The 16,296-nt window shown below is 36.7% G+C and overlaps 1 protein-coding gene across 1 annotated transcript in view; it reads left to right on the top strand.

Moving 5' to 3' along the window:
* LOC144806594 (lysozyme g-like) overlaps window positions 1–13,568 on the top strand; it is a 132,952-nt gene extending 119,384 nt beyond the window's left edge. The window contains exon 4 of the mRNA XM_078672928.1: window positions 13,389–13,568. Within this exon, the coding sequence (XP_078529054.1) occupies window positions 13,389–13,507 (119 nt within the window). The 3' untranslated portion in view covers window positions 13,508–13,568. The remainder of the gene's footprint in view (window positions 1–13,388) is intronic.
* The last annotated feature ends 2,728 nt before the right edge of the window (window positions 13,569–16,296 follow it).

Below are 16,296 nucleotides of genomic sequence, written 5' to 3'. Positions count from 1 at the left end.
CCAAGTTGTCTGAGGCCATTGCCATTGCTAAATCTTTAAAAATCTGAAAAATGGATGCTCACTGTTAAGAAACACAGTGAACATAAATCTGAGTCTGATGAAGTTTGTATGGTTAAACATAGAGATGGGCAAGTCAGTGATAATGTACACTCTGCATCTAATTCAAATAGATTTATCAATCCTGGGTATTTTAAGAGGTTTGATAAATCCGTGATATGTTTTAAATGTGGTAGCAGAACACATGTTGCTTCATATGCTGGATGTCCTGCTATTAATAAAGAGTGCAGGAAGTGTGGGAGATTAGGACATTTCTCCACAGTTTGCAGGGACGTAAGGAAGTTTGCTCAGAATCCTAAAGGTAAAGTAGCTTATGTTACTGAGGAGTCAACAAAAGTATGCAAATGTGCGTGTGATGGTGGTGATAGTTGTATTGAAAAAAATAAAGGGTTTGTTGTTTATCTTAGTGAAGAGATTTAAATTGTCAATGATTCTGTTGACAGTCAAATCACTAATAAACCTACTTGTGGAGTGTTTGTTTTATGTGTAAAACTTGACCTCATGTCTGATTCAGGTTCGCCTTGGACTATTATTACTAAGGAATATTTTGATGAGCGTTTAGGACTTTTATTAAATTTTTCAGATATTTTACCATCTGATATATATGCTGTGAGTTTTGAGGGTTCAAGGATCAATATGTTAGGCTATTTTGTTGTTAATATCACCTTCAAACCCAGCAGTGGTGAGGTTAAACTGTATGTAGCAGTTAAAGGGGTGAATGTGATTGGGTGGAAGGATCAGTGGAAATTTGGGATTATACTTAATCCTCGCGCAAAGGATCCTGTAATGCTAGATGAAACTATTGCTTTTGAGAATATTTCCTCTCTTATGAATGAAAAGAAGACTAATCTTATCAAATCAGAATTTAAAGATGTTTTTTCAGATAAGTTGGGCATGATTCAAAACTATTCTCATAAAATAAAACTTAAATCCGGTGTTGTTCCAGTAAGACAAAAGTTAAGGGGAGTAATGTAAGGGAAGATCTTAAAAGAACCTTAGATGAACTAGTTTCAGAAAAAATCATCGAACCCATAGTTTCTGCGGAGTGGGTTTCTCCCATTGTTTTAGTGAGAAAACCTGATAAAAGTTTGAGGATGTGTGTGGATCTCAGGGCTTTGAATTCGGCTATTATTGTGGACTGTTATCCCCTTCCCAATATAAATGAAGTAGTTTCTATGCTGGAGGGAGCCAAAGTTTTTTCCACCCTCGATTTAAGATCGGCCTATCATCAAATTCCCCTTACAGATGATTCTAAATGCCTTACAGCCTTTATCACTCCTCAAGGCTTATAGCAATACACAAGAATGGTGTTTGGTTTAGCTTCGGCGACCTCGATATTTCAAAGAGTTATGTTTAATATGTTCAGAGATGTGGACCGTTTTGTCAAGTGTTTTCAGGATGACATTTTAATTTATTCTAGTAATGATGAGGAACATGTTGTACATTTGCGTTGTGTATGTGACAAATTGAGAGAGAATGGTTTGACTTTAAAGTCAAGTAAATGTAAATTATTCCAAACCTCAGTTGAATATCTAGGTCATACATTGTCTGGGGATGGTCTTGTACCTAAAAAATCAAATGTAGAGGGTATAAGCGAAGGTCCTCCTCCCAGTAATAAAGATCAGTTGCTGTCATTCGCAGGAATGTGTGAATATTACACTAAATTTGTTAACAATTTTGCAACCAAAATGGAACCTCTTAGGAAACTTCTTAGGCAGGGTAATGCTTTTGTTTGGGAAAGTGAACAACAATCTGCTTTTGAGCTAATTAAGTCAGATATTTTGCATGCCCCAACACTTAGACCTTTTTGTTTAAACAAAACGTGTATAATCACAGTAGATGCCAGCATGTATGGCATTGGTTCTGTGTTGTCTCAAGTCTGTGGCAAGGAGGAATGGAATGTGTGTTTTGCATCTCGCACCCTTAATGAAACTGATCACAGGTATGCCGTTATAAAGAAAGAGCTTTTAGCTTGTGTGTGGGCGATCGAACATTTCAGGAACTATATTTGGGGCAGTAAGTTTGTGTTAAAAACGGATCATAAATCGTTAGTTAATATTCTTTCTCCAGGAGGTGGGTGGAATTCCACTGCACGTATTTCCAGGTTGACTTCTAGACTACAGGAATATTCTTTTACACCTGAGTTTGTTCCAGGAAAAAAAATGTGGTTGCAGATTTCATGTCTCGTCATCCTTGTAAAACAGTTTGCAGCAATATTATGGATGATACTGAGGTTGTCACTTGTTTACAAGATGTATTATTAGATTCTTTTAATGACATTTCTGAAGAAATGTAGGAATCTGCAGATAATCAAGACCTTTCAATACAGACTATAAAAAATATATTTTAGAGGGTTGGCCTGATAAGAAAAATTTTACAGAAAACTTTATGCCAATGTTCAATGTTTTTAGTGAGTTAGAGCTTGAGAACAATTTGGTTTTTAAATCTGGAAAATGTGTACCACCTTTTTCCATGCAAAATGTTATTTTGGATTTGGCACATAAAATTCATCCAGGAATGTCTGCAATGAAATGGTTAATAAGAAATTATTTTTGGTGACCAGGTTTAAATCGGATGGTTGATCGAAAGGTAAGGGATTGTGCAGTTTGCATGGGAAATGACAAAATGTTAAGAGTCAATGTTCCTCCTTTGAAGAATACCTCCTGGCCCATTGATCCTTGGAAGAAAATAGCATTTAATATTTCTGGTCCTTTTATGTGTCTTCCAAGTGATTCTCGCTATGCTTTTGTACTGATGGACTACCACTCTAAATGGCCAGAAGTCAAATTTGTTTCTTCTGCCTCTACTAATATGGTAATAGAGTTTTTTAAAGAAGTTTTTTCTAGAAAGGGGTGTCCTTCGACAATTGTCACTGATAATGGGGTTCAACTTACCTCATTAGAGATGGAGAATTTTCTTAAACTACATAACATTAAACATCATACTGTGTCTGTCTATGAACCTCATGAAAATAATTTAGTAGAACGCTTTCATAGGGTCTTGAAAGGGTTTATTTCTGATGTTGTTAAGTCTGGTAGTTATAGGAAAAATTTATTGAGAGAAAAACTTTGGCTTTATAGGATTACTCCGCATTCAACCACTGAGGTTAGTCCTTTCCGTCTTCTCTAAGGACGAGATCCTGCTTCAACTATTTGTCCTTGGTGGTTCAGACATAAATGTTCTAATACATTGTTTTCAAAGGAATTGGATGAACAGGTTGCTCAAAAAGTTGAAAGTAAACAAGCTAAAACAAAATTGTGGTATGATAATAGATGGAATGTCAAAACTCCGAATTTCTCTGTGGGTGATTGGGTTAGAATTAAAAGACCAGGTTTTATAACAAAATGTTCTAATAAATTTGGCAAACCAATGAAAGTGGTAAGGGTGTTGAACAATAGTGTTATCACCCAAGATGGCAAGTTGTGGAACATCAAACGGGTTGCTAAATGTCCCATTGTTCATCATACCATGTATCCCTTTTCACAACAAGTAACAAAGGGGTCGGTTGCATCTAGAGTCAAGACGTCTGTTCGACCAAGATGCGTTCCCAAGAAATTTGATGACTATGTTTCTTAATCTATGTTTCCTTATTTTATTATTTGTTTTCTAATGAAAGGAGATGTATTACATTCTCATTCACATTTTATGTTATGCTGTACCTTTAAGCTTTCCTTGTTATGCTTTGAGTTTGCTTTAGAATCTTACTGGCTGATAGGCTTCAGGTCAGTTATTCTGTTCCTGTATGCCAAGTAGCTGCGTTCTCTGTTGCTGTGCTGCTGACAATAAATATTCTTATAGTCATCAAGCTGTTCCTGTGCAATCTTTAACACTGTCATCATCTAGAGGAACTAGTTAGATTTAGTCCTATAGCCTTCTGGAGAAGGCTGTGGGTTACCCCTGAGTTAGTACCCTATGCTAGAGCCCTTCTTGATTTCAGAGGGGAAGGCTCACTAACGAAGATCAGATGGCTACAGCATATTCAAAACACCCTGACAGCTACAGAGAGGGGTATCCTGTGGGAGTATCCAGATTCGACCCCTTTCCCATCTAAAAAGGAGTTTTAGGCCGCTTACATGGATTTCATGAAGGTGAAACATTTTGTTCTATAACTGGTCCTTCCCTAACTAGAGACTTCCTATCAATAAAGCATGAAGCTGTGTTTGAACCCTAATGGGACTTTATTTTAAAACCACAGGATAGGAACCTCTATTATCAGTTTAGGGTAGGCTCACTGCCTATAAGAGCCTTTTCCAGTAGATGGCACAGGCCTACAACAGATCAATGCCCGATGTGTCTGGCATACCCGGAAACAATTCCCCACATGTTATTTGTTTGCTCGGCATATAGCCAACTGAGGAGGTAATGGCTTAGACCCATTTGTCTTATCATTGGCACAAGGATTGCATTTGAAGCCATAAGGATTTTACAGACAAGTCCTCAGGAGGCTACACTTATTGCCATCGCTAAATTCCTAGGGTGGGCGTGGAGGATTCAGGCTTACAAACTTAGGGTTCACTGTTCTGGTCTGTCTTAGTGTCTTTAGCCATGGGGTAGTATGAATTGTCTCCACCCTTTATATTTGTATCAAGTGTTAGATGATGTGTGGCCTTCTGCCTTAATTCTAGTTATATTGCCCATAATAATCACTGTTTTATATTAAGAGTCTTGGGTCGTGGTGTAATACTTTTTTGAAGGGTTCATTGTGTATGTTTTAATTATTTATAGCATTGTATTTTTTAATGAACTCATCCACCATTGTTTGTAAATGTCTTTTATGGTTTTATAATCGAAATAAAGACGTTATGATGATGATGATGATGGACATGTTATATGGGTTATGTCTATACACAGGAGAAACAAACTGGTCTCAAAGTGTTTTGGAAGTGTAGCACATACTACTCTAACAACTGATATGGAAGCGCTATTACTCATGAAACTACTCTTCTTTCTGTAAAAGAACATACTCACCCCCCAAATATAACAGAGATTGAGGTTAGAGAGGCTCTGGAAAGTATTAAAGAAGCAAACACTAGTACTGATAAACCCACCTCCCTAATACTCAAAGAGAAATTATTAAAGGTACCTCATATGCGTCAGACCAATTACCCTCCATAGAGTCTTTAAAAAGAACTATTGCAAGACAGAAAAAAGCAACTACAAATACTGTACCTGCGCCTAAAACTTTTCAAGAAGTACTTATCCCCCCTGAATTAAGCATTACTCTCACTAAAGAACCATTTTGTTTTTTATAACAAATGCCCTGATAAAAGGATAATTCTGTTTACTACTGCAAACAATGAAATTAAATTACAGCAATGTGATACCTGGAAGATGGATGGAGCATCCATTCTACCAGCTACCAAACCATTCTACCAGCTGTACACAGTGCATGGACTATACCAACATTCAAACATGCCATTAATCTATTCCCTGTTACCAAATAAACGCAAACTACCTACATAGATAAACTAACTAAAATAAAACAAGAAAGCAATATTTATTTTCCTTAAAAATTAATTATTGATTTTGAATTAGCCATGATAAATGCTACACAAAAAATGTATCCACACACAGCAATCCAGGTTTGCTATTATCATTTTTACCAAAGTCTCTGGAGACATTTGCAAAAATCAACCCTACGTTTACAATATGCTACAGATAGTACTTTCACCTACCAAGTTAAAAAAACTAATAGCACTAGCATATGTACCCGTGACTGATGTAGCAGAGCACTACAATATTCTAATAGAAAGCCACTACTACAAATGGAACGAAGACAAATTATCCCCACTCCTAGACTACTTTGAGGACACCCGGGTGGGAAGACTGCATAGATCAGGGCATAGAAGGCAGCCTAAGTTCCACATTCCTTGGTGGAATGTGTACCTAAGTACCTTAAACAAAGAATCCAAAACAAATTATGATGTTGAAGGATGGCATAATGCCTTCCAAGCAACAACACGCAGAGGGAAACCTACCCTACAGAAACTACTGGAATCTATACAGAAAGAACAAAACTATCAAGAATTACGGATGGAACAATCTGTGACTCAAATAGGTCCAAAATTAATGAAACAATCTAAAAAAATATTTGAGCTACTCCAAAGTCAGGTTACCCTATACCCATCAACAAGAGGCCTAGAGTACCTATTCCTAATAGCCAAAACCATCTTAAAAACTACATTTTCACAGCTATTTAAAAAAAAAATGTCCACAAAACAAACATTTTGCACACATAAATTAATATTATCTTTTCACAAATAATATGTCATTGTCATATATATATCTTTAATATAATAAATATGTATTTACAATTAAATATTATTTATCACAATATCATAATATCATATCATATCATAATTATATCATAATTAATTAACAGTTCCCACCCAAAAAAATATGACTTACGATTTATGTACCGTAGACAAAGTATTCCAACAAGTAATAATCCTTGCATCTATCTGTAAATATAAAAATCGCTCCTGGAAATCCCGAAAAATTAAAGAAAGTGTGATAACAATATTAGTTGAACCAAATAATACACACTACTTTAAAAAAAAGCGTCTTTCTCTCCATCGTAAAATCGATTAAAAGTAACCTGCAAAAAATGTCACAAGTATACCCACCCACACAAATACACCCAAATACATTAATTAAATACAATAACATTAATTTAAAATAACAGAACAAGACATATTTCGTCACAATATCATCTATCTACACTAGGCCTCAAACACTAACTCACGACATCTCACTAAAATATAACTAACACCTACAGCACAACAAAAACGTGACAACCTAACAATAAATACACTATATACATCCTAACTAGACTTAAACATAAATATTAAAATATATATAATAATTAGAATTCCACTTACCTTGCTTGATGCGATGCAGCTTCCAACCGCATGCTTCCCTGGTTCTGATTGACCTAAAATAACATTATGCGGTTACAAAATAGTCACTGGGAAATTAAAATGGCTGCTTAAATATATTAAAATAAATGAAGAAGGTTAAAAACATGCATTATAGTAAACTGTAAATGTTACATATATTTTTCTTATACTTTACAATTATTTCTTTGTATGGAAAAATATCTTTTTAAATTATTACACTTTGTAAAATTATAATAATAATTAATATAAACATATTATTATTATTATTATTATTATTATTATTATTATATATGTATATATGTATATTTTTCATTCTAAACATTATTAAAAATATGTATTAATTATGTACAAATATAAAAGTAAATTTACCATGCAATGCAACAATGTAATAATTCATATTATTAATATTGTAATGTAATGTAATGTAATGTAAAATGTAATGTAAAAGTTATTTGTAAAGCGCGACATTCACCGGACGGTTTCTTGGCGCTGGTCACTTTGTTCAATGAGAGGTGGAGGACGGGAAGGGGAAGGCTTACGTGTAGATGCAGCGGAAGAGGTGGGTTTTAAGGAGAGACCTGAAGTGAGGGTAGGAGGGAGAAAGTCTTAGTTCCAACGGGAGAGAGTTCCAGAATGAAGGTGCCAAGAAGGAGAATCTAAGACCACCGTGTTTTTTGCGTCTGAACCGGGGGGTCTGAAGGAGCGCAAGATGAGAGGATCGAAGGTGCCTAGAGGGAGCATAAGGAAGTAGAAGAGAGGAGATAAAAGAGGGACCGGTACCGGCCAGAGATTTATGGGTCAGGCAGCCCAATTTAAACTTACAGCGCTCTGAGACTGGAAGCCAATGGAGGGCTTTAAGGAGGGGAAGGACGTGGTGATGTTTAGGTTGGTGATAAATCAGGCGAGCGGCCTGATTCTGTATCAGCTGCAGTCTGTTGATTTGGTATTGTGGAATGCCAGCATACAGAGCGTTGGCATAGTCAATCCGAGATATGACGAGTGCCAACAGTGCTAAAGTGAGGGCTTCAGTAGTCAGAAAGTGGGCTATTTTCCGAATCTTCCTGAGCTGGAAAAAACAGGAGGACACTGTGGCACTGATCTGGTGCTTCATAGAGAGGTCCTGGGAGATATAAACCCCTAGGCTTTTCACTTTGTCAGCAGGGTGTGGAGGGGGACCAAGGGAAAGGGGCCAGAAAGTTGGATTCCAGGGATTGGATGGGCCTCCGACAAGAACAAGCTCTGTCTTGTCGGGGTTAAGTTTGAGATGATGAACTCCCATCCAATTACTGATATGGCAGAGGGTGGATTGAAAATCTTGAACCGCTTCGTCCGAGGAGTCAAGCTTGAAGACGAGCTGAATGTCATCTGCATAGTTAAATGCAGTGACATTCCTACCGCGGAGGGAGCGGATCAGGGGGGTGAGATACAGATTAAAGAGGAGGGGTGACAGAGACGACCCCTGTGGGACACCACAGGTGAGCCTCGTCCTGCGGGCCGTGAATTGGGAAAGACGGACCGATTGGTGACGGTCCGCCAGGAAGGAACGGACCCAGTTAAGGGCCGTCCCACTGATGCCCACCTCTTTGACACGGTCGACCAAGATGGTGTGGTCGACCGTGTCAAAGGCTGCCGACAGATCTAAGAGCACTAAGGCTTGACTGGTGTTGGAGTCAGCGCCTTTGCGGAGTTCCTCCATGACGGATAGGATAACAGCCTCTGTCGAGTGGGCAGGTCTAAACCCGGCTTGCTGGGAGTCTAGAAAGTTGGAATCCTCAATGAAGGAGCTGAGGACACTGGTCACATGTGTCTCAAGTACCTTACTCAGGTAAGGAAGAAGGGAGATGGGATGGAAATTGCCCAATACCGAGGGGTCGGCGTTGTTTTTTTTTAATATAGGGACCACTTCGGCGTTCTTGAACTCACTGGGGACCTCACCGAGCAAAAGAGAATTGTTCAATAGTGCAAGTGGGGGGGCAGGGCAGGCCGAAAAAGCTGCCCGGAGAATCGCCGGAGGGCAGCAGTCAGTGGGGGAACCAGATGAGACTTTGTTAAGGAGGGAGCGGAAGTCTTCTTCGGGTATAGAGGGAAGCTGAGTTAAGGAGAGGGGATTAGAAAAGGGGGTGGCCTCCGTATTGTATATATTAAAATATACATTACAATTATAATAACATGTCATGATGTTAATATTTTCTCAAAATGTAAAAAATTGTTAACTACAGCATTATAATGTTACAATATTTCTTAAATATCAAATATACAATCTTTTATGTTATGCATATATATTCAAAAATTGTTTATATTAATTGAATAAATATATTATGATTTTCCAACAACTGTTCTAAAATAATGAAAAAGATATGGTTTGTGTCTCAAAATATTACTACTTCTGTAATAAAATGTGATTATACCATAAAAAATCATAAAAATATTGCATTAACTAATAAATGTGTACAAAATAAATATTGGTCCTTAAACAAAAATGTACCTGTTTTCTGTGTTTTTACTAATATGTATTCCATGCTGTGAATAAAAATGTATTATTTCTTTCTTTCTACCTACTTCTACAAAAATAAAGCTTGTATAAAATTAAAAATGTCTAGTTATTTTTATATGCATGTAATATGATTTACTATTTTACTTAAATGTATTTATTTGATAAATGTAGTATCTTAAATTACTATAAATATGTATTTTTTTCTTAGTACATTTTAAAATATACAACAATTACACAATGCAAATACATTATCACTGCACATAATAAAAACCTCTTATATTTGTTCGCATATAAAAACACATATTGTAATATTCCTACATTTATTTATATAAATTTAGTAAACAGACAGCAAATAACATATATGTAATATTAAAATCTTACATAAATTACAAATAAATTAAAAAAAATATGTACATGAACATATATAATTTACTATTCCCAACCCAGTTAAATATCAGACATTGAAGTTACTGGACATTAACCATATATAATTTACTATTCCCACTCCAGTTAGGACAAAGTCATGGAAGATGCTGGACATTAACCTTATATAATTTACTATTCTCACTCCAGTTATTATTAACTCATGGAAGGTGCTGGATATTAACCTTATATTGTTTACTAATCCCACTCCATTCAATATTAAGTTTAGCGAAATGCTGGTGAGTAAACATATAAATAACTAATCAAAACCCAATAATTATTAATTCTGTAAAAATGCCAGACAATAAACATTACTTATATAATATTATAACTAGCTCACCCTTTTCCTACCATAAAACATCATTCCAGTACTCTATAAATGTTAGTAATTTAAATGTAAAATTATAAATATAAATAATTTTTCAAATAATTTCACCACTCTTATCCCCTAATAGCCCAACAATCCACTCCTAAATAAGAAACCTATTTTTGAATATAAATTATCATTTCATATTTGAAATAATTTTATTTCACAATTTCAATTTAAGATTTAATTTTCTACAAATATTGTTTAAACATAATCCCCACCCATATCCCCTAATAATCCAACAACCCACTCCTAAAACAAAAGGATAATTTAGAATTTAATTTTAAATTTCCTATTTTAAATTAATTTAAAATTTCAAAATTTTATTTAAACTTCTAATTTTATACTAATATTTTTAAAACACTCCACACCCTTGTCCCCTAATAACCCAACATCCTGCTTCTAAAACAAAATTATATATCCAAAATGACAATTACATTTCTTAGTTTAAAATAATTTTTATTTTATAAATCTTTAATTAATTCGTAATGTTAAACTAATATTTTTAAAACACTCCCCACCCTTATCCCCTAATAACTCAATATCCCGCTCCTTAAACAAACATATAATTTCAACATTAAATTTAAATTTCAAATGTACATTTTTTTTAAATTAATGTGTGATTTTATACTAATATTTTTAAAACACTCCCCACCCTAATCCCCTAATAACCCAACACCCCAACCCTTAAACATATTTTACAAAATAAATGTATATACAATTTCATACATATATTAATACAATCAAAGTAATAATAAATTAATATCAATAAATACTATTTTGATATTTAACAAAAACGATATTTTACACATTCTATATTTTTATTTTCGATATTTTTTACAATAAAAAAACAATATTATCTACAAACGATATTGCTGATTCGATAATTTGTACTTCAATATTTTTGAAGATAAAGAAAACGATATTTTTAACATTGATATTATTAACTTCGATATAATGGTAATACCGATATTATTACTTTGATAATACTGCAATTCGATATTTAAAATTCGATATTATGCCCAATTGCCCAGAAAATATGGAACCTCACATTCTGTTCTTTTTAAATTTCGCAATTGTGAGAAGGTTCATGCGGATGGTTCTTAGGTTATGGTTGCAAATGTTTTTTTTTGTTTTGGGGAGATATGAAAGCTGGGTTTCTTCCATGAAAAGATTTAAAAATGATGCAGCCTGTCTTGAAGACGGTCCTTTGTTCTACAGGAAGTCAGTGTATTTGTCTCATCAGAAGTGTAATGTGACAGTGTCTGTGTTGATGGGAAATGAACCTGGCTGGCTGGTTCCGAGCCGATTGAGGTTCTTTGGGAGGCCCAGGTAGAGAGAGTTTGCGTAGTCTATCCTAGAGGTGACCAGGGCAAAGGCCTCAAAGGTAAGGAGTTTCCTGATTTTCCTGATTCTTCAGAGTTGCAAGAAACAGGAAGAAGTGACCACTCCTAGCAGGGGCTTCATAGAAAGGACTCTGAGATGTTTTACTGATTTCTTGGGTTGTGGGGGAACGCCCATCACTGGAGGCTAAAATGAGGGACACAAAAACCATACTTGTTTCTGGTTATGACAAGTTCAGTTTTTTCAGAATTTAACTTTAGATGATTGCTGTTTATCCAATCACGGATGAATAGCATTGTGTTTTGAAAGGCTTTCTGAGTGAGTTGTTAATCATAAGGAGTAGCTGCATGTTGTCGGCTTCGTTGTAGATTCAGAGGAAGGGAGCAATCAGCAATGTGCTGAAGGGTGCAATCAGCAATGTGCTGAAGGGTGCAATCAGCAATGTGCCGAAGGGTGCAATCAGCAAAGTGCTAAAGGGTGCAATCAGAAATATGCTGAAGGATGCAATCAGCAATGTGCTGAAGAATGCAATCGGCAATGTGCTGAAGGGAGCAATCAGCAATGTGCCGAAGGGAGCAATCAGCAATGTGCTGAAGGGAGCAATCAGCAATGTGCTGAAGGGTGCAATCAGCAATGTGCTGAAGGGTGCAATCAGCAATGTGCTATCAGCAATGTGCTGAAGGGAGCAATCAGCAATGTGCTGAAGGGTGCAATCAGCAATGTGCTATCAGCAATGTGCTGAAGGGTGCAATCAGCAATGTGCTGAAGGGAGCAATCGGCAATGTGCTGAAGGGTGCAATCGGCAATGTGCTGAAGGGAGCAATCAGCAATGTGCCGAATGGAGCAATCAGCAATGTGCTGAAGGGAGCAATCAGCAATGTGCTGAAGGGTGCAATCAGCAATGTGCTATCAGCAATGTGCTGAAGGGTGCAATCAGCAATGTGCTGAAGGGTGCAATCAGCAATGTGCTGAAGGGTGCATTCAGCAATGTGCTGAAGGGTGCAATCAGCAATGTGCTGAAGGGTGCAATCAGCAATGTGCTGAAGGGAGCAAACAGCAATGTTCTGAAGGGTGCAATCAGCAATGTTCTGAAGGGTGCAATCAACAATGTGCTGAAGGGTGCAATCAACAATGTGCTGAAGGGTGCAATCAGCAATGTGCTGCAGGGTGCAATCAGTAACACACAAGCTCATACATTCCACAGCACGTTCTCTCACAGTCATCTCCAGAGATGATTGAGAAAATTAAGAGACTATCTGAATGCACCGAAAAGGTCTAAAAGGACCAGGGTGGAAGTACTGCTATCGTCCAGAATCAGAATGAGATTATGAAGAAAAGAGAAAGAGGCCAGAATGGCCCTAACCCCTTGTGCAGACCTGCTTGGGCAGTATCTAGTAGGCCACACTCTTGTATAAATGTGTCAAGTAGCAAATGTACAGAGATTTGGTGGGTTTAGAAATGAAATGCCAAAGGGATATTAGGGGAAAGTTAACCAGCGGCGTGGGATCAGCTGTGGGTTGTTTGAGAGAGTTATGTCAGTGGCGTGCCCATTCGCGCTCTGGAAGCCACCATGGCCAAGCAGTGCATGTTTCATTCCCCTTTCTTCTGAGGTGCCATACTTATCTCCAAAAACTGTGGCTGGTCAATATTGTCTCAGCAACATTGGAGCAAAGTCCGCTCTCTACCCACGTGACCTATATAAGAAACAGAGAAGCCTGTATTATTTAATTGATTTTTAAAAAATGTGTGTGTTACACAAACTTGCAAAAAATTAATGAAGTTTATTTCTGTGTTTTAATTGTAGGTGGAATTGCTGCATATAATTTTGGCATTGTACGCATCAAAAGCTATGCAGACGTGGAGAATGGCTTTTCCAATGATGTAGTGGCTCGTGCTCATTATTTTAAGCAACATGGATATTAAATAATGACGTGGATCACTTTCCTTTTGAAATCTATACGGCATGACTCTTTTACATGAAAATGTTTTGAAAAATATGTTTTTTAGAATTCGATCTAATAGTCATAATTATGATTAATAAAATACTAGACAGTGTGGTCTTTCATTATGAACTTTATCCACTAATAAACCTTCTGTCTGCATCATTGATGTTGTGGGCAAACTGAATTCAATGCTATCTCTGAAAGTTATTTTAAGATAATGGCTACAGAAAAAGTTAACATCCGGCGACATGCATACAATTATCTAACCTCAACATTTCTTTTTAACAAACACTATGGAACAGCAGAGTTTGCAGTGTTTCCAACGATTTACTGAAATACAAATTCTTTCAGTCTGGCCCTGGAACTGGTAACCCACACAGGAACAATACGAACAAGATTATCAGACGATAAAAAAGCACATTGAGAAAGACTTTTCCATATTGATACGCCCCTACGGGTGAGCCGCCACTGGCACAGTTCCTTTGAAATTTGGAAAGTGGCATTTGATCTGCTCTTTTGACTTTCCACAATACATTCCTCTGTTTAATATTCATGCATAGTATTTAATTGAAACATGCATGGTTCACACCACTTCCAATTGTTGTACTGGGAGAAATATGAGTCACTTATGCAGACAATACAGTCCTTTTATCAAGAACACCTTTAGGCTTACAGAGACTTATGGATAGATTTTCAGATTTCATTAGGGGCAGGAAATTGAAGATCAATAATTCCAAAACATTTATTATGTCATGTGGAAAAAAAGTAAGGAAATTAAGATCTTTCCAGATCGAAGAGCAAACAATTCAGGTAGTAGATAAATTCTACTACATGGGTATTACCTTTAGCAGTAGTGGCATGTGGACACAGGAGATTTTTAACGTCAAAGTGAAGATGGGCAAAAGTGCCTTTGGTATTTTTAAATTTGCTTCTAAACTGGGTAGTGGACGTGTGCATGACATGTTGCATATAAATCGTCATAGATGTGTTTCAGTAGCTCTTTATGGTTCTGGAGTTTGGGGCCACTGTCCTCATGGGGATCTGCAAGTAGAGGAAAATAAATTTCTTAAAAAACTCCTCTGCCTACCAACATCTGCCTCTACTGGGCTGACACACCAGGATGTAAGGTTGGAGTATTTAACAGACCTCATTGGATTAAGACCCCTACTAGCCTGGCGATCGATTATGGGCCAAGGAGGAAACAGGCTTTAAAAGGAGAATCATTAATGATTGTCTCCGTTTGGACAAATGCTCCTTGATCCCCTGGCTTAATTATGTGGTAACATCTGTTAAAGACATATTTGACCTGAACGTTTTAGAAGATCCAGCCAGTGCTATTGATATCCCCAAGAAGGAGCTAAAACGTACATATCTGGGGGAAAAAGCCAAACGGCGTAGTGACGCCTCAAGCCAGCTCGTAACCCATCAATTTTATTATGATTACAATTTTGTTAGTTCTGTCTTTCCAAAGTATTTAAAGGTGGTCACTTGGCCCCCTCATCGGTATGTCCTCACTAGGTTAAGATTAGGTATTGTACACGATTTGGTGGCCTTCCCCTGTATAAAAAACATCCTTCTGTTCTCTGCCCATGTGATGGGAGCACAAAGCAAAGTACTGTACACTTTTTGTTTATTTGCCCTCTGTACTTGTACTTTCGTATTGCTTATCTTAAGTCACTTTTTTAAAAAAATATTCTGTGTCGTCTGTTAATTCTGCTATGAGGCTGTTATTTGCACTTGATGAACCTGATGTGTGTTTTTTTACAGCTGTTTATATCTTGAAATCTGTGGCTGCTAGGAAAAGCACGGTCTTTTCTTTTAATTAACCAATGGTCATTGCCCATGATTGATGCCCCCCTATTTTATCGTCATGTTAAACTTGTTGCGTTTTTATGTGCTTTTATGATTGTTTTTAATGATCGAATAAAGCTTTTCAAACTGAAACTGAGTCACTTAAATATATCTAATACATCAGGTTCACTTCAAAAGACAAAAAAACAAAATGAAATAATTTGGCATTAATTATACAGCCACTATTATACTCTCAATGAAAGTGATTCATAAATCCTTCATTTACAATGCCCTCACTGAACCCACAGCATACCAGGGCACCTTGAGAACACAATCAGGGGTTGGATTAAATGTAGTGACAAATGCTCACACTACAAAAGAGCTCATCTAGAGTCATTACCACATTGACTACATTGAAATGTCCCTGAGCAGCTTGGGGCGTGAAGTAGAGAAACAAGAGTGTGTGTCTTACTGACAGCAAGAGAAAGGAAGACAAAATAAGTGACAGAGAAAAAGAACAAGAAAGTGAAAAGCACATTTTAGTTCAATGTATATTTTAAATTGCCAACATTTCTTAGAGAGCTTGTGTTCTATAATAATAATGAACAGTGTCAGCACTTTCATTAAATGTTGAGTGACTAGGTATTTGCAAATGTCTCTTAAGTGCATTACCTGCAATGGCCAATCATGCACAGACACTGCCATTCTTCAATATAAAGTTGCATATTCAAAGATGCCAGCAAAAGGCGTGTAGTGTCAACAGTCATCTGTATGAAGCCAAAATGCGTTTATTCATAATTGACGTTTTCTCGAGAAAATCAGGGAATCTAAAAACTGTAAGATTAATCCTCACACCAGCTCTCCCTCTCATTCCCTTTTATCACTCTTCTTCTGGGATACCCTGCAGATGCTCAAACACCCTCAGCTGGACGTTAGCTTCTTGTGACAGTATCCTACTGCCTGGGTTTAGTTTACACT

The sequence above is a fragment of the Lissotriton helveticus genome (genome assembly GCF_964261635.1).
Source record: "Lissotriton helveticus chromosome 1_1 unlocalized genomic scaffold, aLisHel1.1 SUPER_1_unloc_9, whole genome shotgun sequence".
NCBI classification, from domain to species: domain Eukaryota; kingdom Metazoa; phylum Chordata; class Amphibia; order Caudata; family Salamandridae; genus Lissotriton; species Lissotriton helveticus.
This window is presented reverse-complemented; position numbering and strand designations above follow the sequence as displayed.